The 26652-nt window shown below is 49.5% G+C and overlaps 1 protein-coding gene across 1 annotated transcript in view; it reads right to left on the bottom strand.

The window, feature by feature from the left end:
• Positions 1 to 26652, bottom strand: part of LOC139061021 (uncharacterized) — a 230374-nt gene that overhangs the window by 2176 nt on the left and 201546 nt on the right. The window contains exons 11-14 of the mRNA XM_070540439.1: positions 13637 to 13994; positions 6410 to 6541; positions 5112 to 5490; positions 4116 to 4536 (exon numbers count right to left, since the gene is read on the bottom strand). Coding sequence (XP_070396540.1) covers positions 4116 to 4536; positions 5112 to 5490; positions 6410 to 6541; positions 13637 to 13994 — 1290 coding nt within the window. The remainder of the gene's footprint in view (positions 1 to 4115; positions 4537 to 5111; positions 5491 to 6409; positions 6542 to 13636; positions 13995 to 26652) is intronic.

Raw genomic sequence — 26652 nt, 5'->3', positions numbered from 1 at the left:
AAGGGCACTCCCAGCAATCTCCAATTACCGCTATCTTGCGCTAGCTAATTCTAAGTTATGCCTGCAGATTTCCTCTTTTCATCACACCAACTAATTCTTGGGCGTCCTCGACTGCGCCTACCTTCCCTTAGCACGCCCTTCTATAACTCTAATAGACAACCGGCAGACCGTCCTACCTATTAAGTGAGCTACCCAGCTCCATTTTGTTTTATGCGAAGCATACTAGCCGCACAACCACGCTCTTCCTTGCTGCGCCGCGCACGGCCGCGTAGCTACCATATGACGTCATAACAGCTGCAAAGCGGACGCTTAAGCTTCGCCTTCAAGAGTGGAACGCGACAGCGTTCCCGTCGACCCGCCAAGGTGTGTAAGACAATGGGCTACGGCGCAGCGACTGCGCGCCCCGCATCGGACGCGGTGAGCGTCGAGCAACGCGGCGCGACAACGAAATGCACGCCTGGGCCGACGCCGACGACACCGGCTTTTCTGCGACACGAGCTCCTTAACGCTGTCGCGTTAAAATAAAGGCTAGTATGCTTCGCATCCTCGGCTTGACCTTAGCTAAGCCACAGCCATTTTTTCTTTTATTGTCAACTGAAATATCACTTATACCCATCTGCTCTCTAATATTCACCAGTTTCGGTATCGCCTCTGTCGTGTGGTGACGTCACGACGCGGAGAACGCTCAAGCGAGACATTGCGAGATTCTGACACGAGCTCCAACTCGCTCGGCCGCCTGATATCTTCCTGCATCGGCCTCATAACAAGCAGCAGCGTGGGAGTTCACCAAGTGAGCCTGGGCGAGTGTCGAAGAATCGCAATGTCCTGCTCTCACGTGACCACGTCCTCCCTCCTGACGTCACAACGCGGAAACCTCCTGGAAAATAAATTCGAGAATAGCTGTAGAAAAAGTATTATAATTATATTAGTCAGAGCGCTATATGGGATTTACCAGTATTTTTTCTATGGTTCAGATGCCTAGAACATTCATATAAAGAAAAAAAAGAATGAGTAGTTAGAAATATCCTGTCAGTGTACACCTCTCAAAAGCATGTTCAAGTGTGTACGACTCGCCAACAGTGTTACGCAGGCTTCCATGTATGCCGATCCTAAGATACGATGACACAAAGCAAAAGTACCACTTGGAAACAGTCAGCAGGAACACTGACATCGTGTGATACGCGCTTTCTTCACGGCACTACGTTCCCACGTCGCGAACATGCCTACTAGTTCAACGAAGGATATGCTGGAAGTGGTGCTGGCTCTTGAGTCAGTAATACTCTGCTGTACTTCCACATACCCTCAGTAGCATAATGGCAATTTCTCGCCCACTTGGTCCATTCGGTCGTCCAAAAGTGCCCTTAATAATGCCATAGAACTGCGCCGATATTCTACAGCGTCTTTCTGAACTCAGCCTTTTCTTTCGAGACATACCTATACCAATTCTAGCCCTTTCGGAGGCCGGTCACTCAAATGGAAGTACGATCCCAGGGTACATCAGACATGCCAATCCGAGTATACCGTATCTTCCAAATGGAAGTGCGGTGATATACATCAGGCGAGAAATACCTCACGTCACCTTACCAGTGCAAGACCTTTGTTCTACCTTCTTGGAAGTCGCCGCTGTGCAAGTGTGCCTAGGAAAACGAAAACTCAGTGTGGTGTCGGTGTATATAAGTCCGCGCAGGAAGGTCACCATGGAGCTGTTTTTTTAAAGGACCTTTGCATTCGTTGCCCCTCTCCTAGAATAATCTGTGGCGCCTTTAACGCACATCATTCGCTTTGGGGAGATAAGACTGCAGATTCCCGCGGCAAGGAACTTGTCGCAGCCGCGCATGCTGCTGACTTATGTATCGCGAACCATGGCGAACCGACTTTCTTCAAACTACCAGATTCATGGAGAGCCATAGACCTCGTGATCCATTCTACAGACCTTGTTGTATCCTCAAGAACGGCCCCAGACAGGATGGGCAGTGACCACTTTCCGATCTTCACCAACATCACCGGATTTCCCACTGCTGGGCGACAATTCTGTGCTGTGACACGCTGGGACACATACAGAGAAGCGTTGGATGACTCCCCTGGTGAGCTGTTCGCAGATATGCTGCGGAACAAAAGAGTGGCTACCTCAATGTACCTCACTCCTGATTTGAAACTAAACAACCTCTGCCCAGCGCGTAGGAGAGCGGAGCGAAAACTAATGAGAAAAACGGGAAATCCATCTGTGAAAACTGAATACAACAGGATAAACGCTGTCATCCGTCGTCACACAAGAAGGTTAAGACGAGTTCAATGGGCTGCTTTCTGGGAGAGTTTATCGGCGTTTACTCCCATGACAAGGATATGGGGAGTAATGAATAGCCCATCCGAAAAGATTCGCCTACACAGGCCATTCGAAGCACTTGCTTTAAAGCAAGGAAAAGATTTGCAAACCCTTGCAGAAAATTTTGCAGACGTATACACATCTGGCAGATCAGCACGAGTATCGAACCCTCTGTTGTCTGAAGCATTTCATACCACGGATACGCCGTTTACCTTTCGTGAGTTGGATTTGGCGCATAGCAAATTAAGAAGACGCTGTGCTGTGGGTCCCGATTTGATCAGCAATCACATCATGACAAATCTGCCATATGAACGAAAACGAGCTCTTCTGGACGTATTTAATCATGTCTGGAGCACAGGAGAGATCCCAGAAGCGTGGAAGACAGCATGGCTGGTGCCAGTGCTCAAGTCCGAAAAGGATCCTGCAAACATCACCTCATATCGGCCAGTATCGCTAACATCACGCGTATCAAAGTTGACGGAAAGACTAATATGTACGAGGTTAAGATGGTACCTTGCGCAAGGAAATAGACTGCCATCATGTATGACCTGATTTCATCCAGATTTGAGTGCCCAGGACAGTGTCTTCGATCTACTAAGCCATATCAAGCACCATCGCGTAGACGGCCTTTCCACACTCGCCATCTTTATGGACGTCGACAAGGCATACGACTGTGTGCTTCCTACAGGCATCATCAACGGACTCCGAGCCATGGGCGTCTCGGGAAATGCTCTTCGATACAGACTAGTCTTGACACAGACCTAGTCAAGCCAATTTAATGGCTTTTTGTCTGTGCCCCTGCTATCTGTACGTTGTATAGATACAAATAAAGTTCAAAGTTCAAAGTTCGTCCATGAATTTCTCAGTGATCGATGTGTCCAAGTTAAGCTCGGAAGTATAATGAGTGACAAGCGACGAATTTCCCCTCGGCATCCCGCAAGGAAGTGTCCTATCTCCCTTGCTTTTTAACGTTGCCATGACCAGCCTTCCAGATGCCCTGAAAGTAGGGCGGACGGCAGGTAAAATGTCCATCTACGCAGATGACTCTGCATTTGGATCTCGGAGTACTAACACAAACGTTTGGCCTGGATAGCCCAGGCCGCAATCTCCACTATCGATCGCCACTTATCGACGCTTGGCCTATCTTTATCAGCAGAAAAATCTGCCTTCATGCTTTTCCCGGGAGTGAGACGCAAGTCAACACCTCTGACGCTGAATCTCAGAGGGCATTCAATTCTTCGTGCAACTCCTGTTCAATTCCTGGGCGTGACCATCGACAAGCTACTATGGCGTGGTGCGGTCGAAAGTGTTGTGGCTGCATCAGCGCACAGAGTCAACGCCCTTCGTCGATCTGCTCCGACCACCTTACCGGCAGCGGAAACTCCGGCCACACCGAGTGAGATGACTTCAGAACGTGTCACGGAGCCGTTTCTAACGTAGAAGACGCCACGTTGCATCAAGCTGAACCACGCGAGTCCGAAAACAGCCACCGCGTCAAGAACCGCCAAGCGTATAACATGGGATGCAACATAAAGCACTCTCCCATCGCGGCTAAAACAGGCAAACGCCTATTAATAAAGGGAGCTTTACGCAATTAGACGGCGCTGCATGCAGCAGCTCCCTTTAATAAAGAAGGCCTATAGACAAGTGGTGTTAACATTGCAACCCACTGGGAGGCCATCGTGTTTTCCCTGCACTGCCGGCAGTCACAAAAGGGACCACTGACATCATGCCCGCCCCGTTTGGAACATCGTGACTTGCGTCATGGAAAAAAAAATGCGCAATCACCGACCTGCTGGCTTCGTAGGTGACCTCGAACAGAAGAACGATGGAAACGAGCGAGAAGCCGTTCAGCGAGCCCGCCACCACCATGCGCAGCAGGACGAGCTGCAAGAACGAGTGCGCGCGCACGGTCAACGCCGCGGCGGCCACCGCGAGCACGGCGCACGCGAGCAGGACCGGCCTGCGACCCGTTCTGTCCGCCATCTTGCCGAGGAAGGGCGCGCATACGACGCCGCCGAGGTAGGTGTAGAGGCGGGCCGCGAGCACCAGCCACGCGTTGGAGCACACCAGGTCCCACTCATTCAGGGCCGTGAGCACGTCCTGAGGCAGGACGTAGTCCCAGTCACTGCACGGGAGCTCGCCCCGAGGCTGGGCGACGACCCCGGGCCACAACGCCGAGGAGGACGCGGAGCCCGATGTGGCCGCTGCTGCTGCGTCGTCCAGAGAGAGAGCGAACTTGCGTGAAGTTATATCGCAGTATCGGCCAACGGGCGAAGCAACAGAGAGCTTTAGTTTAGGGGACGAAAGCGGCATGTGTACACAAGAACTAGGGCCGACGGTACCTCGCATGCGCAGACCCTACGCGTGCGTCTGCGCATGCGCAGAACCGTCGCCCCTGGTTCTTGCGTACGCAAGCCGCTTGCGTCCCCTAAACGAAAGCTATCTAAAGACTGCGATTGCGATGCGGGACTTTATGTGATCAACCTCGCACTCGCGCGACGTCGCAATCGCGCACCGCGTGAACCATCCGTAAGCAGCGCGAGCAACCGAAATTTAGATGGATCGCTGGCGCATGTTGTACACACGTTTCGTTTGAGGGTTCCCTGATCACTGAATTCCTGATCTGTCACCGAATGCTGTCAACGCAGTACTAAAAAAAAAGACAGAACGCGTCTACTTTCCCGAGCTTGCGAATTTCCAGGAAAGTAAACTGTCACCCATTTTCTGATAACGAACTGTCATCAAACTCCTCAACCCTAAACACGCCTGTGTGCTTACTACGCACCCGTGCCGTGCGAGTAGGGAAACTTGTAGACGGTGCATCTGCTGTAGCGGCCATCGGGACCCACGGGAATGGCGGCGTGCTTCCACGCCTGCGCGCTCTGGTTGGTGAACTCTGGCGGCTGCCTGCACCAGTGGTCCACCGCGTCGACGGGCGCCAGCAGCCGCATCGACTGGTAGTGGAAGGCGAGCGCCCCAAGCGACAGCTGGGCGCAGGCCAAGATGCGCAGCTGGTGCGATCCCTGGCCCAGAATCTCGCTCGTCGACGGCTCGGCCGACGTGAGGCGGTACGACTGCGCGTCGCCGAACGTGACCGTACTCTGTCCGCGCGATTTCCGCTTGGGCGACGGCGACAGCGTGGGGTCCTGGCCATCCTGAGAGAGCTGCGCATGCACATGCCAGTTCAGAAAAGAAAATAAAGGGGACCTCAGGAGGCGCGGGTTGAAATTGCGCCGCTGCCATGCTTGTCGCGATATCTAGAGAAATTGCGGACCACGTGGTTTAACAGAGTGATCAAATAGTTGCGGCATCGGCCAATCGTTCCACGAACACACGCGCTCGTCCCTATGCGCTCCGTCTCTACAACCCCTAGGGGTGCCACGAAGGCTAGGGCTCGTTATCAGCCGTTCAGTAAACGAGCCTATTGTGCGCGTTCTGAGGAGGGAAGAGGGCTCTCCCACTGCGCGCTGTTAATACTTCCGGCAAGCTTCATTTAAATCGTCGTCGCGCTGAGAGAGGTTACAGGCTTACAAGGGATAAGCTTTTCTCCGGATTCTCTATCCTGGTTTGCTGTCGCGACCCGTAACATTCGCTTCACTGCCAGGAGTCGGTGAGGCAGAGTGCGGCTACCCAGTTGATGATAGCGAGCGAGGATAGCACGCAATGACCATGCAGTATACACCAACAACTGGAAGGGCCCAGGGTCTACTTCTAGATCTGCTCAAGGCCAGGCGAGGGCCTCCTTGACGGTAGCCAAGCCCCCTTGTCGAAAACGTCCGCTTCATATTCAAGCTTCCCTTTTTGGCCAGGCGTTGACTACTTGTAGTCCCATGAGTTGTGGGCAAGTCGTGCAGTCAACCTACTTTTTCTTGGATATCGTGTCCCGAGCTGAGCCGGTGTTGCGGACGCCAGGATATCAACGAAAAAGCATTTCATGGGGCGTTCTATTTGTGGTCACGCTACAGCCAATCTTCGTCGGCGTGAAATGGCAGCGCTGCTAAATATACAGTATATAACCATATAACATGTTTATCGTGATACAAATATGTTATCCAACTATACAGCAATCTTTTCGTGGCTTACCGCCGGTGACGGCAGCTCCAAAGACGGCGGCATCACCAGCCTGTCATCCTTCTCGATCGGGGCGTAGCCGGACACTGGTCGGCTTTGGGCCAATACATTCTCGGACTCGTCCACATCTCGCAAATCAATGGCCTATGTACGTGCACAAAAAGTAGAAAAAGAAATAACTCGATGTAGCATCCAAGTATAGCAAGACACATCTTCGGTTGACAACCGAAGCTTTAACATTCCTAACGAGCGAGCCGCCCCCGCTTCTAGGTCATCCAGCCTCATGTCGCCGTTACATTGGTGTCAGAAGTGCTAAATTGAAGCAACAGGAAGAGTGACAACAATATATCTACATCACTGAAGACAATGCCAGCAGGAAATTTCAACAGGCAGCCCAGCACAACGTGGCGCAATACAACCGCCAATCCCTTGTTTTGAGTTCCGAGAAACCGACGCCACGAACATCGATCACGAATAGACAAAACGTCTAGAACGGTTCCAAAACTTCCTCGTCGCGTCCGACATTAGCGTGGACACTCGCGGAAAGCTAATTAAGTCGGGGAAGAGGTGCACTACATCGTGCAGTCTCTCCCCGTTAGTACGTTAAAAAACAACGTTATAGTAGGACGCGGCCAAAAGAAAGCTCGACGCCCACGTCCGACAGCTAGAGCCAACACTACTTTCTCTAATATATTCTACAAACAAGAGAAAAAATCACCGCCCAAGCACCCCAGGTAGCACACAAAGTCTTGAAAACGTCGTATTAAGGGATTTAACGTCTGAAACGGATTTTTGACCAAAATCGACGCATCAAAGACGTTCCTAACAAGATAGCTTAAAAACGAGGGGCGAATACGTTTTGATAACGTTGAAAGCCAGGCAGCTTAAAAACGAGGGCTGAATACGTTGTGAAAACGACTCAAGGCGCCACCGCCACGCCATGGTGCGTCAGCCTCTTTAGCGGCTTCTACAATATTCAACAGCCCATCAACGCGATCCAACCTTGCGCAAGGTGGCGATACCGTCGTCAAATCATGTGACCAAGGTGGCCACGTGATTCGTGATGCCGGGCGAGCCGGGCATAGTCGCGTCGTCATGGCGTCGTCGCGTCACCGCACTCGCATTGCGCTGTGGTGTGTTTGCGGCTGTTCTGAATGTACTGCCGCTGCCCTTTGCTATGTAAGTGTTGCAGTGTTTTGCTGTCAAGAAAACGATATTCTGTGATCAGTTTGGGTTGTGCGATATGTTCGTGTGGTTTTAATCTGGAAATCAGTAGTGTTTTCAATTGTTTTGTGACCACGGCGGCCATGTTATTCGTGAAGCCGGGCATAGTCGCGTTATCGCACTCGCATGGCACTATGGTCTGTTTGCGACTGTTCTGAATGTGCTGCCGCTGCCCTTTGTCATGTAAGTGTTGCAGTGCTTGGCTGTCAAGAAAACGACATTATGTGATTAGTTTGGGTTGTGCGATCTGTTTAAGCCGGCCATAATAGCGTTATCGCGCTTCCATTGCGCTGTGGTATGATCGCGGCTGTTCTGGATGTGCTGCCGCTGCCCTTTGTCATGTAAGTGTTGCTGGGTTTTGCCGTCAAGAAAACGACGTTCTGTGATTAGTTTGGGTTGTGCGATCTGTTTGTGTAGTTTAATTTGGAAATCAGTAGTGTTTTCAATTGGAGGGCGCGGAGTGGAGGGCACTAATCAGCTCTTCAAGTTCATTGTCATGTTATGTGAGGTGCCTTTTCAATGACGCTGTAATTAAGGAGTTAAGGGCAGTATAAGGACGAAAGTTAGAGGGACGAAATCGTGCCTGTGTCTCCCTAGCGTCGGGATCGGCCGCTATGAGTGATCCTAACAAGAAAGCATTTTGCAGAATGCGAAGAAAGGCGGCAAAATTTCTGCCTTGCCGATCTCCGCAATAGAGCCGTCATCGTGGTATTTTAGTCTCCCGTTTAGCAAGAGTGTTGCAGACAAAGGAACTGGTTTAAACAGGCTTTTTTTTTTAATGATTCAATATTAGTGCGGTATCCCAAAAGGTGAGGTCAAGTGCTCGCCCTATTTTCTTCCCTCGCGCTACAGCGCACTGACAGAATTTTGCGTGCACCATACCGTGCTTTTATCGTTTGCGCTTCAGGTTCTCGATTGTGTTTTCGCCCCCTTTACTCACGTGATGGGTATTACCGGGTACCACATGTGTCCATATATTGTGTCCAATATATGAAACGGGCAAATTCGATTTTATTTGACGCCTCAAATGGTAGTAATGTATCGAGTCCCTTGTAGCTTTGTGCTTGTTATCAATTTTACTATCTGGCGAATGGATACAGCATGTACGCTGCATAACTCGCTTGTGGATACTGCATACGTGAGTCGAGTATGCCCTTGGTATAAAATAACGTGTATGCTTTAGGTAGTACGATTGTTTGCAGTTTGGGACATGTGTCGGAATGTACGCTGCGTGCCCTTCGCGCTTTACGGCGGCCTGCCGAGTTCGTGCGGGTGCCATGTGTGCGCATGGAGTTCGCGAAGCGCTCTCGCAGTTTTTTTTATATATATATACATGTGTTCTGTTCGCACGCTTCGCACAACAGGGCATGTCGCAGTTCTTTGTCCTTGTGCAACACATTTTCCTAGCGTACGTCTGTGCATTATTTGATACCGGTTTCAGACGGGGCTCTTTTAGCCGCTATCCAGTTCGTTACAAATCGAATTTTTCGGTCGTGATTGGCTCGTCTGCGCAAGTTACGAGAGTTAGCCAGTCGCATCGATGATTTCGATCCGGATCGGGCGTGATCGCGATCGAGAGTGGTCGTGTGACACTGGTTTTACACATGGCTCCCACATAAGGAACACTTTAAGTTCAATGCTACTGAGTGAAGAGCAAGTGCATATATATGCCAGTGGTGGTATGTGGGCAAGTCTTTCTGGTGAAGCCAATACTTGTGCATTCAAAACATTTCAATTACCAGCGTAGTGCATCAATGTGTATACTTCGACAAAATGGAGCACCAGTGCAGATATCTGAGCATACCTGTCCAGGGCAGCAAGTGTGTCTACATTGAAACCACTACCAGCATGTGCGGCAGTTCTATTTCCAGCAGCGGGACTGCACAATAATCAGTAGGGTGCTCTCAAGCTGTTTATCTATGAAGCTCTGCCTGGATTGTGTGCCAAATATTTTTGGACGTGAAAGTGGGGGTGAATTGGTAAACATCAGTGGAACTGTGCCTGGACTTTGTGGCAAATGTTCTTGAATGTGAAAGTGTGAGTGAACTGGCAAAGAATTTGCTCTGGGCTACATGTGTTAAACGTTTTTCTCATTCAGAGTGCCTTTTTTTTAACTTTAGGAGATTGGAGATGTGCGCAAAGTGTGACATGTCAGTGTGCTAATTAATCTATTTCCTGATTTGCAAATTACTCGTTGCAGCTTTGTTTTTGCCAGAGATGTACAACTTTGCCTCTTGTAAAGGGCTTTTTAGATGAAACACTTACTGTTTATTATGACCATTGCTTCCTTTGTTACACAAATGCAGCTTCCAGTGCATTCCAGTTTATTTCCATGTTTATGTAAGTTTCTTATAGGAGGCTTGCATATTCATTTCTCACGTTCTGGAATGGCAAGATGCAGCATTACTGTCTCATCGTTCGCTGTACTACAGTGGTGTTCACTTGTTACACTGAATCCCCCGTTTAAGTGTTCTGTACTAATTTCACTTTTTGCTTTTTTATTGTATGGTTATTTTTTCTCGCCATTACCTTCTTTGATAAATCGTAAAGGCAATATTTCCAATTTTGGATTGTTCCCATTTTTTTTATTTCTGCCACAGGATTGTTTTATGATGGTATGCGGTGGTATTTCTTTTTGTGCTCTTTTCAAGCGTCTAGCTGACTGGGAACATTGCTTGGAGGCAGTTACCATCCGATTCATACTCTTGCATTTTTCAGTCTACATCTTCCATTCGCTCCGATGTCACTTCTGCATAACTCTAGTCCATGAATAGCACGTGCACTTTACTATGATAAATTAGACACTTTAGTACACTCCAGATTTTTCTGTTCATTTTTGTATGTGTACTTGGAATTTTGTTTATGTGCTAGTTCACTACGTGCGAGCTCATTACGAATCCTTTCTGCGACTTTTGTCATTGTTGATGTACCTTTACTTCTATTTGCATTTCTCACACAGTTTGTTTGAACCTTGCATAAGCATTACATTTTAATAAAGTGTTTTTGCTTTGTCACAATGTTCACATTTCATGCACTCTTGGCATGAAGGGCTTGGTCTGGCCACCTGCCAAGATGTGGCCATTTGTTCTTTGCAGGATCTCATTCCCATTGTGGTTGTAAGCATCGTAGCTTACTAAAGGCGGTATTAAGGATTTATTGTTCCTAACAGGCTCATTTTCGTGCGACTTGGTAGAGGATGCGCCGGCCATGCGGGGAACAGTGCTTGGCGCTGCGCCATGGCTCTTACAGTCAACACTGACGCTTCTACTCATCTGGGGCGCGATTGGAGATCGTTGTTCGAAACGCCCGATCAGTTTCACCTCACGCGATTGGCCTAGGCCGTGCCGACGGGTGCGGCTGACGACGTCTGCGCGGCATAGGCCAGTCGCGTGTTTTGAACAACGATGTCTGATCGCGCCCGTCACCCACGAAAATTAGCTTCAGATGATCGTAAACCTTTCAAGACCGCTTCTAGACCAGCTTTTTGATAACGTCCTAAAAAACGTTTAGAAATTGGTTACGAATAGTTTTGCCAAAGGGATTACTTGTGTCTTTCCCAATCCTATTTCTAGACCACCTTTTCGAATACGTCTTGCAGACCTGTTCTAGATCGTCTCAAGAAAGTAATTAGGCCGGACATTAGCAGAGATATACGACGTTTTCCCGCCGAAGTTCTCTCATTCGTGTCTTCTTTAACCCGTTTGTATCGTCTTGGATAAACGCTACGAAAACGTTACGTATCTCTTTTGTGCTACCTGGGGTACCCCGTACAATGTTTAACCAGCGAAGCTGAAAGGTGCGGCCCCGGTGTTTATCACTGGGTTAATCCTGAATATTCATTATACGGCGGCTTGGCAGTGGTGCTCAAAATGTGTGCTAAATATACTGGGGAAACTTTGCGCTAAGGAAACGCGTCAGTACCGCGTCCAGCGTCAGCGTTAGTTCGCGTTTATTTGCGTGCACAGTTTGCTTGTGTTTAAAGGGCCCCTGAAACGGTTCGGACAAATTTTGTAGGCGCATAGGGTACAGCTTAAGTAGAACATTCGCACCACAATTTAAGTGAAGCGTTACGTATTAATGGAGTTACAAGCGATTAGAAGTTACCCTCCTCCCTAGCCATGCCTTTCCTCCTCAACTCGCTCGCCGAGCGCGCGGCGCTAAGCTCCGCCTTCACTGGTCCTGCGTCACGATGCGACGTCACATCGTCCACTTCCGGTTGTTGGAGCACGCCTCCTCCCGCGCGAGACCTCTCCGCTGGCCGCTTGGCCGTCGACCGAGAGCCATCGAAGCAGCGTGCGTTGCGAGCATTCTGTCGTAGCGCCGAAGGTGGCCGGTATTCCGGTAACCACAGGCAAGCTGGTCATTTCGGCAAATGACTGGAGGCATAAACTCAAGCTGATGAAGGAACTTCAGAGTAGACGTACGTGATCAGCCTGATCGGTCTGCACTGTCCAGACACTTGTTGGCGCAGCGCTTAACCAGTCAAACGAAGCGCTAATATTGCTCTAACCAAGTGTAAAACATTTTAAACATTTATAAGAACAACGCGTTGATGATTACACTCCTGCGAAAAATACACACCAGCAGCAAAGAAGAATGCACTTCGTTGCTGCTACTGTGTATGGTTGAGCTCTCTGCCACCAGGTGGCTGCACCGTGCAAACCATTCACATTTACCTTTCTGCTCATCTCATGGCTCATCCCGGCGCAGTCAAGCGGCCAGACCCTGTCCCCTTGCGCTTGTGTTTGCCCTAATACCGGACTTGAGAAACGCTATTGCGTTAGTAATCTTCCGCTGTAAAGTGACGGCCACAAACGCGCAAATCCTGGCGCCTATCGGATAGCCGCAGTCCGATGCGCAGCAGCCAGTTCGCTCGTATGCTGCCTTGCAGAGAGACACGATTTCGCAACTTCACATCTTTCCAGTCGCTACGTCTGCAGCCCACAACGCAACAAGGGTGATTCATCGTGCTCACGAAAAGACTGATCGACACTGACGGCGGAGCTCTCGTCAAAGACTGCGCACGTTGTAACACAAGCAGACGACACTTGCTGTGTGCCGGAAGTGCTCAAGTGTACTAAAAAACTATCCTTGTGTATTCTCTTTAAGTTATTTTCTTTTTACAAAAACAAAGTAACTAACATTCCAACTATTACGAGCATCATTCGTTCACCATAAAGTTGGAAAAATTATCGACCACGCGCCCTGGTCAGCCAATCAGATAGCTCGCTCATGTGACGTCATATGGGTTATTTGCATCATATGGGTAGAGGCGGCTTAAAATTCCGCCGAGCAGTGCGCTGCGATCGACAGCGATGTGCATTTTTAAAACCTTATAATAAAATACACGCTTTACGCACAGAACTTAGATGTGTCAATTAATGATCAGAAGGACCTACTCTAACGAATCAGTACGTTTGTAGAAAATTGCCAAAATCGTTTCAGGGTCCCTTTAATGGTTTCTTCGGTTAACCTTGTTGCGCTTTCTCGGTTCAACTTTTTCCTTCTAGTGTAGTGCCCGACTTCAGCCACATACGATTCAGGTAGCACACAAGGTTGGCACACAACAAGACAGCTTCCTAACCAGCGAGTCTTTTCCGCGTCTGAATCTATTGCAATCTAAGTCATCAAGTTTCATGCCAACGTTACTTAGGATAGATATGTTGTTTCATTGACCTATCGATATATATGACATAGGTCAACAGTGCCCTCACGTACTTTAAGTTGAACAGGGCAGAGTCGATTACTCGATCGCCTTGACAGACTTCTGCCAAACAGAAGTCTGTGTGCCTAACTACGACACGACTGCGTAGATTGATTGATTGATTGATTGATTGATTGATTGATTGATTGATTGATTGATTGATTGATTGATTGATTGATTGATTGATTGATTGATTGATTGATTGATTGATTGATTGATTGATTGATTGATTGATTGATTGATTGATTGATCCGACTGACTACTGCACTGGCCCCGTGTCCTAAAACTGGGCTCACTGAAAACGTGCTCACTGCCGCCATGTCCGGATCCGTGGCAGCGTGCGTGATGCCGGTGCTCTCCGAGGCCACGGCAGCCAGCGCGATGGACCCGAGTTTCTCGTCCCTAATGACGCTGCTGTTTTTGGCGCATGGCCCGGCCGCACCGCGGGTTGTGGTCGTTGTGGCGTTCTCGGGAACAACCTCGGACACCGGCGTCGAAGTGGCGCTGCGGGTGGCGGCCAGGTCGGCTACCGGGTCGATCGAGGTGGTCGTCGACGACACGGCCTCCTTTAGGGGCGTGGATGCGTTGGATGGCAAGAACATGCTGGCCTCGGAGACACGCGACGTTGACGGTGTTGGCGTCTCACCGGCATGCCTCTTCTTCGATTTTCTGCAAAAGGGCGATCGGACGACGCCGTATCAGCACGTGCACTCCTCTGAGCAAAAGTTTACGAACCGGGAATGTCGCGCTAAAGCCGATTTTCATTTGCACATTTCCATGTAGCTTGAATTCGGGGATCGCAGTTGAAATTTGGTGTTAAGATCTTTCCAGAAAAGTCCGTCAATTTCATCTTGTGGACCTGAATTACAAATTGATTGCGTTTCTCCACAAGGCTGCGGTATGCGACTCAATAGAGAAGTGGCACACTGAGAACGACCCCTCCCCCGGAACCTTCTGTGTTAATACGTGGCCTTACCCTTCTTTCCTTTTTCCGCCTCGTCTTCCCCGTTTAAGAGCGTAACTCTGTCCCGTGTAGCCAGAAAACAATTTCTGGCTATGTCTGTGCTCACGGGTGCATGGCTTGGCACGGCGCGTAGCCAAAGTGAGGCTGTCCCCATAAACCTTTATGCAAAAATTAATACAGAAAACTCTGACATAGGGATTGTTTAACTGCAACGAGAATACTGCGCATCTTCTAATGTTCGTGTTTGTGTGAGTTGCATGTTCTTGAGACGTTTTTCGTCCCGCTTTAACTTTCGTAAGTTCCAAGAAATTATATTTCCCTCTACCGGCAGGAAACAATTTTCTACGTACATGCATAATCTATGTGAATTCTTCGGTATAAGGCAAAATTTCTTTTTTTTCAATATAACAAACATTGCAAAGCCGTTTAAAGCCAGAAGAACGAAGCCTACGCAAATCGTGTTACTGCCCATCATTCCCACGCTGACTGAACCACCATACTTACTGGTGGTTCAGTCAGCACGAGAACATGTCGCCGTAGACACTAGTGCGAGAGTTTTCCCCAGTAACTTTCTCAAGAAACTGCAATCTCTAAGGCCATGAGCTATAGCGGACCCGATAAACCTCCGCACTTGTGTAATCACAGTGGAGTTGGCTGAGAAAGAAGTGGCTTGTATTGTTCTGCATCTGATGCGCGAAATGTGTCTTTCTTACATCTTACAATAAAATAATCGCTATTCATCCCCTAAAGACCTCTGCATATAATTTCTCGTGCGTTCTACGGGAAACTTATCAATTTGTGATTAAATCTAAACAAGAAAGCGTTGTAAATTTATGGGCCCTGTTCATAATAATCTCAAGGGTCGGAAGAAATGATGACGGTCGCATGTAATAATTTTGGCTTCTGTGTTTAAAGGCGGACGTACACTATTAAAGAAAATTCATGTAGAAACCAGTGCTGCGCTTCTATGATGGTGGCGATTTGTATCACGATTGGTACCCCTGCTCCATCTGCGAAAAAAACCGAACGGTTTAAATGCTAAGTGTCAAGCCCTATTTTGGAGAACGTTGAGGCGAGCCTGCTTTTCTACAGTGGTACGTCTATCATAGGTAGGTTAGGCAATGGTGCGCTTGGTGATTGCGCTGCATGTTATCATACGTTCATTTCTATAGTTGATCTCTGGAGATGTTATTCATCGAAAATGGCGTTATTCATCGAAATGGCGCAGCAGGGCGCCAGGCGGCGTCCAAGTTTGTGGCACCTAGAGTTACTGTATATGCTACCGCACCTTTAGTAGCATATACAGTCTAGCAGCACCATGGTGATTACACTATCGAAATGGGCCCAGTAACGCAGCAGCTCACCTCCTCTTGGACGTTGCCGAGGTCCCCATGCCGGCCCGGGAGCGACTCCGATGGCGTTTCAGCGCCTTGGAGTCTTTTCCTTCTGCCTTGGAGTACGTGCCTCCTTCGCTCATGGTGTCAGCTGGACGCAAGGAGGCGTTATTCTCGGTCGAGGAACTCGATCTCGGCGAAACGCGAAACGGCTTTCGATTCAACTTCTTCTTCTTCGTAACCTTCTAGGCACGTGTGCCCTCTGCTAAGGCACGCGGAAGCTTTGGCCCATGTAGAGTTCCAAATATGCATGACATTTCTAGTACGAAGCCCCTTGCTGCAGCACTAGCTTTTGTTTTCCTTATATGCAATAATACTGTCTCAGAATACTCGAGAATATACTTTCTGTGTCCCTCTGTTGTGCTTCGCACTGCACCAATTAACCTATGGTCACGGCACTTTACCCTACATAACCCTTCTGCATCCTGCACTATGCTCGGTTTTGCAGAAAGTATGAAATATATTTCGTTTCTTGTGCCTCCTTTGAGGCTTTTCCAGGTCCACTGCCTGTTACTTCGCTTCCTGGAGAAAGTATTCATTATTCGGAGCCTATTCCTCTACGCGAATTCTACCAACATCTCTGCTCTAGTGTCCTTAGAATTGATGCCGTAGTTGCCAATTGCTTGTTTCCCAGCCTGCTTTTAGTCCACTTTTGCACTGAAGTCGTCCATGACTACGATGTACTGCGTTTGCACCTTCTCTTCGCTAATTCAGCATCTTCATAAAACTGTTCTATTCCTTCATCATCGTCAGTGGAGGTTGGAGCGTATTCTTCTACTACTTTTATTCTATACTTCCCATAATCAGCTTTATTACTATACGACTGCTACCCTAACATTAACGCTGTAGAATTCAATGTCGCCCGCTATGTCCTAATGGATCAGAAATCCTACCTGGTTTGTAGCAGAGGACGTGGCCGTTAGTCAGCACTGTATTAATACCCGTGTCACACGGGCGTTTAGAAGGCCTTCTAACCGATAGTCAGTTGACTCAAAGGTCAAGTTCGAGCTGCTACACGGGCGGTTTCGAAGGTCGCCGAGTCAATAGTCTATCGAGTCAATGGAGCACCTTACAACTACATTGAAATTTCGATAGTCTTTGAGCAACGGAAGCGGAAACAGCGCGAACATGCCGTCTCGTTCACAGTGTGCTCGTACTCACGGCTACAAAGAACAAATCAAACCAAAATGCTCTAAAAATAATATGTGTGTTATTAATCATTCAATAAAGTATTTTTCCCACTTGATATGTATGAACTGCGCATACTCTGGACAGCAGTGACGTGCTTGTTTTCATTTCGTCCTCCATGCATGTTGTCCAGTACAATCTCCATCTACCCCATGTATTGCCGGCTGCCGCCATACCGCCTGCATAGCGCTTTTATGTGGTTTTAATGTTGTTTTACTTTACGTGACATGAAAACGAAAATAAAGATCCTCAGCGCCACAATATCTTGCGAGAAACGCCTGAACCACACAAAGGCCTTTAGAAAGTGCCGTGTGGCAGCGCAACAACTCCTTGACTCCTCTGAGTCTATGATAGAGTTGTGGCGTTGGGAAGGCCGTTGACAGGAAGGCGTTGCAAATGTGCCCGTGTGACACAGGTATAAGCCTCATCGGTTCTTCTAACCTCACTAACGCCAATAATACCCTAGGTAATGCCTGGTAATTCCCCACTTGAGAGGGTTCGCGTATTCAAACGTTGCCAGGTTCAATTTCCAATGGTGACCTGTCCAGATCCAGGCATTCTTAGCATCCTCTGCTGCGTCGAAGGTCTGACCGTCGCCTTGGTCAGGTTCTGCGAAGCCGCTGAGGATCTAGGGCCGTAGCTTAATTGCAGGGGTCGTGAGGCAGGTAGTGGCCGCGTACTGTGCCAGGGAGGCCAATTCTTGTTCTGATGAGGAAGTGCCATTTGTTGAAGATCAGCGGGCCTTCGTGCACCGGCACGAAGGCCCGCTGAGCTTCAACAAATTGCACTTTAACCCCACTAGCTCTCGGCAATTTGCTTTCTCGCCGGTGTCGGTAGCGCAATAAAGCATCATAATTAAATGATTGCAGGGTGCCGTTTTCGTGTAGTTCACACTTTGATACGTGGTTTTTTGTGTCGACGTGTGGTTTTTTTTTCGTACAAGCGTAACGAAAGCAAGGCGACGCTGTGCCACACAGGTTTCTTCAATGGCGAACTTCAAATATGTGAACGCCAAACACTTTGCTACTTCAACTACGAAGCGCTTGGTACTTTGTTACATACCTCACTCTTTTCTTTAGTTAAGGCTGAACACACCTTGCTCCTCGTCCATTGTAATCGCTCGAAGATGCTTACAGGCTTCCACTTAATCAGCAGTTAGTACTCGCTTGGAGCTCACCAGAAGCGTTTCAAGTAGGGGGGCCGTGCGCCGCCCGCATCCTACCTTGGAGGTAGTGCAAAGATATGACGAACAAGATGGCTGGCCGCTGACCGCAGGCTGTCTCCACGAGCGCAGAGTGCTCAAGATCGCGTAATAAGCGCGTTGAAGGGAAAGTCGGCAGAAGCGTTCGCTCCCTTCAGTTTGCACGCTTCATCCCACCAGCGTCGGGACAGTATGTGTTCTCGGACATCGACCGAGATCTCTTGCGTGTTCGCCTGAGCGCGCGTGAAGCCGTGCGTGCTAATAAGTAACCGGGTGTGTACTACAAATATACGACCGATAAACATACGATCCTTAATTCGCGTACTAGTGTGATACTTTGCTATCGCTATCAATGCTTAGCCTTTAGGCTGTTTCACATGGCGCGATTTTCAGTCAGCGACACAGCGAATTCCATCGCTCAACGACCACCGCGACGTCGTCGGCTCTCCGCGACAGTATCCCAACAAGTTGGTCGCGCCATCACCTATTCGCAGCGAGCGGCGCGATGTGGGAGGAGCAATGCGTGTGGCGAAACAAAGCGCCGTCAAAATAGGCGATTTCCTGTTTAAGCGCGCGTTGGTAGCTCAGTGGAGCAATTTCGCACACCAGTTTTACCTATGTTTTAATAGGGCGTATCCACCACGATTTGCGGCTTAGTAGCTTCATAAACTTTATTTTTTCTTTTCTTCCGCTCACACAATTCCTTTAAAAGAAGAAGCTGCACGGTATTCAGGTCGGAAGAAGGACACCGCTTCAACATCAGGCTCGTACCCACTCAATCGCCACCGTCGTTAACATCTTCATCGCTACAAATTGCGCCAGCTGCTTATACATGCATAGTCAATAGTAGCGTGTTCTTCTGCAAAAGCAAATGTTCATCCAGGAAAAGAAGTTACGGCTTCAATAGTAACAACAAAACTAGAGTGTACTAAAAGGAACCACGCCACCGACGCCGCACAAGCCACACGCTCATACTTGCGTTGTGCAACGCCACACTCACCGTATCTGCAAGCTGTCGTAAAGACTCAACGTTTTTAAATGTTCAAAAATGGACTACCTATTCTGTTACCGAATAATAATAGGAAAATTCGAATATTTGACGAACTTCAATGTTGTTTTAGAGCGCAGCTCTTTGGCGTCCGTTCCTGGGTTTCGCGTCGTCGTCGGCGTTGCCGGCCTCGTAACCAGCTCCGCCCCCCTTCGCTGGAGTGGGAGACGAAGGACGCGAGCCGCGAATGGCGGAGACCAATGAGAGCGGCCCCTTCAGTGACGTGCGCGCGCGATGCTGGTGTCATGCGGACCCTCCTTACGGCTCGATGCGCACTCGTGTCTGGTCTCAGCCGATCCGCTCGTTTCGTACTATCGTCTGCTCGCGCCACAGCTCTCGCCCGCGCCTGTTTGGTTCTGTTGGGTCGGTCTCGTTCGCGCTTGTTTTGGTTGTTATTTCGACAACAAACGGTTACAAATATCCCTCGAGGCCAGCGCACCTTCCACAACTTAATGCGGTGAGTGTAAGACTCGTATCTCCGCGAATCCCATTCATGCAAGTACGACGACTGATGCACGGCGGAGGCCAATATGGCATTAAGGGCCCAGTTGTGAACGTCTTTGTGAACGTCTTTGAGAATCAAGCATTGGTGTACCAAGTCGAACATATATCAGTCTATTTTTCCGACCACAAAGCTTCCTTCATGACTGTCAAGAACTGTTAGTGGAGTCTTTGTTAAAGGAATACGTGTGAAAAATTAAAAAAAAATCTGTGATAGCGCATACATGTGTTGCTCGATTTCTTTGCCTCAATCTATCGAAAAGGTGAAACAGCTTATTTGCTGCGCTCAAATTTCGCATTAGGAAGTAACGTAATCGTCGGTAATTTTTCTTTAACGATGTAGGCATGGATACTTCGCGAGCAGGAGGCAACCTTGCGCATCGCTGCGACGGAAATCGCGCTGCCGGAATCGCATATGTGAAAGCTGTAAGCGAAAATCGTTCTATGACGTGCGCGGCAGAAGGGTTTCTTTTGCACCAATCGCGCCGTGTGAAACAGACTGCGACTTTCGCTTCACTCCGAGAGACGGCGAAGTTGGAAAGCCAGGGAAACGATGGAGCATGTTTTATTAGAATGTGAAGACGTCTGGCCAGGGGTCGATTTAGGCACCACTGGCCTCCTTGAAACCCTTGGGTACGGTGAGAGCAGTGGAAAACAGGCAGACATCTTGACTACGCACTAATTGTAGCTAATATGATTTAACAATGTCTTAAAATATGTTCCCACTCACTGTTTTCTACAAGCACTTCCAAAAAAAAGGCCGTCATCGATTCTTGAGCCTAACTTTCTTTGTTGCTTGTTTGTTTTTATCATGTCCGCAATAAGCATTAGTAAGAGGCAACCCACAACACCGGCGGCAGCTGAGGAAAGACCACAAGGTCGACACAGGTGGAAACACAGCCGTCTACGAGGATGAGGTGTACAACTCCACTACAGGCAGACTTCTTGACAGCACACTAATTGTAAATAATGGAACTTCACAATACCTTGGCAGATGTTCCCACTCACTTTCTGCTACTACCACTGAACTTACAATATAAAGAACGCCTGTCATCGATTCTTGAACCTAGCTTTGCTTTTGTTTGTTTGTTTTTATCAGGACGATCACATTAACTGGCAATACATATATACGGGGGTGCTCGGGTATACGCCATATATATGTATATATGGCGCAGTAAAGAAAAGCAGCTGACCATACGACTCTTCCCATACAAAGCTGGTGACACGAGGAACCGACTAGTCATGCCAAAACTCCGAATTGCCAAAGTCCTGTATGCAGAAGGCTAGCCATAGCTTCGAACATCATCTTATGCATCTGACGAGCTCGGATTTCCCCTCCAGTGTTCTCGTAGCTGTGAGCTGTTCCTTGTTTCCAGAGTCATAACACGGTCTCAACGGGTCAAGCATGCAAAAAAAAGCAACCAACAAACTACGTAGTGATGCTGTATGTTCATGCCACATGTCATACAACTTAAAAAAGGTTACGGCAAAAACATGGAGGTGACCTCATGTTCATGGCACCTTGCAAGTTCCCCAAATTGTGGGCCCTCGTCAGCGACAAAACGAAAAGGGAAAAGGTCGTACGCGGGAAAAGGCACGTGAAGCAGTCTCTTGTCCGTGGAGCCAGAGTTGTGTACCAAATCCCGCTAACGTGCGCGGGCATGTAGGTCGGTCAAACGGGGCCGATGTCTCAACGATAGACCCAGGTACAGACTTCTACACGTTACAGAAAAAAAAGGCAACCGATTACCTTTCCAGTCACGTTATTTCTTTAATGTAAATGATTAGGCTACCCATTGCGGCCCCACGAAAGTCACATCGGTCATCAGCAAGAGCAAGCGTAGCCTGGAGAGAGAAACCTTGAACGTCGATCAGGTTAATAATTAACTTATTGACTCGTGCAAGTAAGCGGGTGGTCGGGCGGACAATTAAACTTATAAAGATCACACTATACAAGTAGATAAATTAAAACCTTCAGGAATCCCCTTTTCACTGTAACTAGAATGTTCTGGAACTTCGCTGGTTTGCAGTATATATATATATATATATATATATATATATATATAATCTGTCTGTTTGGTCTTTGACAGTCCATGCTCGTTTAGCAGTTCAATAAATGGAGGTACCATTCGCGACATTCGATGTGTATCGGCCGTATGAACAATCGAGGCCTATAATCTAATACGGAAATACGTGGCAGAGAGATTTACAGAAGCGCGCCGATCATTATAGTATTTTACTCGGCCAGACAAGAGTAAAAGCGGCATCAATTATCAGTACGCTTAAGCTTCAGGCTCCAGTGGGGCATGATAGTGTATCGGGTGCCGGCGTGGTCTAAAAGGAGCACCGAGACTTCTCTGCCATCGGTGAATCGGCCGCGCAGCTGAACACCGACGCAAAGTCTCCCGCATACATCAGTGCCTCGTTGAGTTCGCGCACAGTTTGAGGAGTCGTATCCAGTGGGCATCTAGACAAGAAGGCCAAAATGTAGAAAATCTCTCCATGTGACATTTTCAGCCGGCCCACAGACGGCCGCGCCTGGTCCCAGTCGGGACGACTGAAGGCCTTAAGCGCAGACGACAAGCCCAGAACGAGGCGCACCGATACGCTCTCGTTCATTGCGTTCTCCTCGGGGTTGAAGCATGACCACAGGCGTTTAATCTCGGCCTCGGTCTTCGGCAACCACAAATGACCGCTAAGAACCACTTCCCAAACAGCCTGTGCTACCAACCACCCGAGCGCCGCCATATTAGGTATCTCCCAGCCCGTCACTGCGCCGGTGCGAATCATGTCAAGCATAACAGCAGGAATCCAAATGTAGCGTGCTTTCGGAAACTTAAGGAATTTAGTGCCCTGCTGGCTGTCTCTTCGGGCGTGGAAGTCGTAGGCGCGACCATTCAGCAGGTTTTCGGCAAAGACGGGTGCGGGCTTCAGGGCCACGTCGGTGCTTGGCCCCGCTTCCGCGGTGGTGCTGAGGGACAGCTTGGCGAAGAAGTCTCCGAGACGGTCATCGTCTTCGGCGTCGAAGGTACGGCTCGCGCGGCACTCGCGGTACACGGTGTCTCTGACGGCTGCGAATATATCACGCAGCCGGTCTTCCTTCTCGGGAGTCGTCAGGTATTCGGCCGCGAACATGTCCCACACTTCCCCGACGTCCTGCACGCTGGCCTTGCAGATTTCCCGCACGCGGTCCGGCTGGCCGGCGTACGATTTGTAGAACTCGTACGTCCCGCTCGCGACGCTGTGGAAGAGCAAGTAGGCCGCCTTGTCACCGTCCGTTTCGCGATGGTCGCCGTCCGCGTAAGCGTCGTGGACTGCCAACACTCCTGCGACGCCCTTCACGCTGATACGAGCGTTGACGTCCATGGTGCAGCCCACGGAAGCCAGGGCGAATCGCAAGCCATCCACGTGCCAACGCGTTCGTTTCAAGGCGTCGCCAGTGGCGCGCCATTTTGAATTATTGTTCTCCGAAATGAAGCGAGCGCATACGCTGCCGATCAGCGCCTTCACTCCGTCCGGCGTTACCGAAGCTAAGCCTAGCTCCGCTACAGCTTTGACGGATGAGGTCAGGATCGCCGGATGCAAAAGTTCGAGCGAACAGAGCGTGGCGATGGTCAGCTCCGCGAGCGGAACCCTCGGCTCGTAGTTCACCTCGACGGCGGTCGGAAGTTTGTACTTGAGCGAAACCATGGCGGCGTAGGCAAGGGCGTTCCAGGAGTCCGGCTTGGCGAGGAACCGGTGCGTTTCCCTCGCCAGGACTTGGGCTAGGTTCGAGACGAAGCCTTCCTTGTCACGCATGGCCTCGGTGCAAGTCTTGTAGTAGGCCGTGAGGAACGTCGTGCCCTTGGCCTCCCGCAGGCGCCACGGCACTCGGCCCGTGACGACCATTTGCTCGAGCTCGGACTCGCGGGCCAGTTGCTTCCAGAGCCTGAACCTCAGACCGTTGGTGCAGACCCGCGCGTAGAAGTCGTGGCAGGGGTCGCAACTCCTGTTGAGGAAACGCACCGCCTCCCGAACGTCTTCCGGGCAACAGAAAGGAGGCGCCGAGCTTGATTTGAACAGGTAGCCCTTGCGGCTCACGCCGTACACTCCGAGTGAGACGACGGCAACGGCAATTGTCACGGCGGCTGTCACTGAGAGCACGCTGAAGAGCAAGCGGCACGGAAATAGCCTCAGGTGACCGCTGAGAGCGGGGATGATGAAAACCCTCATCTCAGAAGGCGAACCAGTCGGGTCGGCCATCCTATGCGCGGTCAGCGTCTTCATCCTCTTTGCTGCCACCGGACCTTTCGTGCTGCACGTGCAAACCACTGGATTGGATTGGATTGGATTGGATTTGGTGAGATTGTAGGTGTTTACTGACAAAATACGAGGGCCAATTACACGACGCATGCGCCTTGGACAAGAAGGGGGGGGGGGGGATGAGACTTCATGGCATTCACAGACTATACTTAGAACCACCCTTTCATGGCCCATCGTCCAGAGTGGGTTGCGCCATTTCATTAGGCAACAAGAACAAGAATATGTTAGTTACATCCATGCATGTATAGGCGAAGATTGAGCACAGAAACCTTCATTACTCCTCATCGCTCAATCTTGACTATGCTATGTCCTGTAAGCCGCACAGTAATTCGCGTACCTGTATCTAGGCTTTGAAGAAATTTTCCAGTAAGAGCTTAAGCATCTTCGCATCATCTTTCAAGCAACAGCTAAAGGCAACGGGGTGTACTAAGCATAACGTGACGTTCGTGAAGTTTACGATGGTATTATGTCGAACAGAAAAAGGTTCGCTTGTCGGATCTGGTTCAATGCACTTCAACTTCGTTCAAGGTCCGTTCGGGAAAGAGGTCCCACGCATTGCGGTTTGTCCTCCGTCTCCCGTATTACTGGTACAGGCTGGCAAAAAACAGAACCCTAACACTCCCTAACGAATAGGTATTTTGCTTAGATCTCCCCCCTCCCCTCACTTCGACTCAAGCTAATCGAAATTCTGCTCCGCTGGACAACTCAGACTCACGGGTTGGCATGAGTGAGTCGGCTATCATGAGTTAGGTTGCCGACAAAACATAGCCAAAATATAGCCAACGCATTCGTCCGGCGTTGCTAGAAAAATATTGGAGGACGCTTAAGCTTCGCTTTTAAGAGTGGAACGCGATAGCATTGCAAGGTCCCTGACTGCTCCTCACGCCTCCTGGCAACTGGAGCGTATGTAGCCGTAATGTTTACCGGGAAACGCGAGCTGCGAACGCTATGAACGAAGGCGGGCTTTCTGGTACAAACGTCGCCTCTTGCGTGGGCCGCGATGCGATGGAGGCGAGCGCGAGCTGGAGTTATTGCAAGGAACTGAGCGCGCCGCCCCGTGGCCCTCAAGACACTCGTGCAGACGGCGGATGCCGCGGCTGGTCTGTGAATGGTAGAAACGCTGAAACAAGGCTTTGTTCGAGTTTTCGCCTAACAGACTTACGTTTTCTCGAATAGTCAAATTACAATCCGAGAGCTATCATGAGTGTAGGTTGTTTGTAAGTCAGTTGTAAGTCAGTCGTTCCTTGCCTCACATGGAGGGCCTGGGTACGGGTGGTTCGAAAATTATTGTTACGGAAGGATAAAAGAAGAGTAAGGAAGAAGACCGCGAGACGCTGGCTGCTGCGTGTTGTCGCAGGTCAGCCATTGTTAACTACACTGACTCTGCGTGTGTGCATATTGTGAATACGGTCTTTCTAAACTCCCAACATACCCGTAACATATTCTTGGGAGGTGCTAGGCACCACGGCTGGAAATGGAGCTCCGCAGTTTTGGCCGTAACGACGTCCTACACCGGACACCGACGCTGGACGCCGACACGGGACGCCGGATTTTCGGCGACACGCGCTCCTTATTAACGCTGTCGCGCTAAAACTGCGGTGGGACAAGCGTTCTTGAGACGTCAGCGTGCAGTGACCCAGGTGACTGTTTATACGGTCGCCAACAGCAGCGACGCTGTGTTGCGAAGGCGTGGCGCAAAAAAACGCTCTCACACTCGACGGCTGTTTCCGACGACACGGCTCGGAGGGCACGAGAGAGCTTGATGAGGGAGTAGAGCAATATAAAAAGAAGCATGCGTCTTTTCCGCTGGCCATAGACAACGCTGCTCGCGGCGAGAAGGGTCTAGAACCGGCAACCGAAAATATCATTAGGCCTCGAAATGTAGGATGAATTCGAGAGGAGTATATATACAGGACTCTGTAGCGCAAGATATATAACGGCACTCCTGCTAGCTGTTGAGAAAAATGTGAACACTTCCTAGGCGCTGCTCCGCCTCGATCAGATAAACTTACAGCGCCCGTGGAGAATCCACGGATGTGAATTAGTCCTATTGAAACGGACACTATTGAATAGTAGTTTCAGTACAATACAGAATAAGAGAGCTATAAATTCTTGATGTTATTCTTCCCACGCATTGTCCTAACCGTTCGTTCAACAACTTTTTCTGAACTTGGAAAACCAATTCAACGCAACGCTGCTGAGGTGTCACCATAATGTCGTGAATCAAGTGGTTGGCGCGATGGCACCACGTTTCTTTTTTCCTTTGTTTCATCGATTACCCGATGTTTCAATTAGGTTTATTAAACTTCTCAAGACTTTTCGTATTGAGAAATAATTCGCACACACTCAGAAACTAAGAGAACGCAGGGCAGCCAATCACAGCGAACATCATTTCTTGTGGGGGAAATGGGTTATCCGTGCCAAAATTGGAGCGGGACCCAAATACAAGGCAACAAGTTCGTAGGAAATATGAGCACTTGAAGTGACCGCACAGTCACCAGAGCTGCAGAGGGGGCTCAGGCTGTTGCCAACGTTGGAAGAGGAGGACATGGGCATCACACGGTTCGCTTTGTGGTTAGGCCGACTCTAAGACAAGGCCGACTCTGAGATGAGGCCTACTTTGCTCGGACTCGGCACCCCATACGCTGCACTTTGTGGCCATACTCTGCGTGTTCCCTTCGTTCTTTCACTGTTGACATTGTTTTGCCCCACGAATTACCACAGCGCAT

Source organism: Dermacentor albipictus, chromosome 6, assembly GCF_038994185.2.
Source record: "Dermacentor albipictus isolate Rhodes 1998 colony chromosome 6, USDA_Dalb.pri_finalv2, whole genome shotgun sequence".
NCBI classification, from domain to species: domain Eukaryota; kingdom Metazoa; phylum Arthropoda; class Arachnida; order Ixodida; family Ixodidae; genus Dermacentor; species Dermacentor albipictus.
This window is presented reverse-complemented; position numbering and strand designations above follow the sequence as displayed.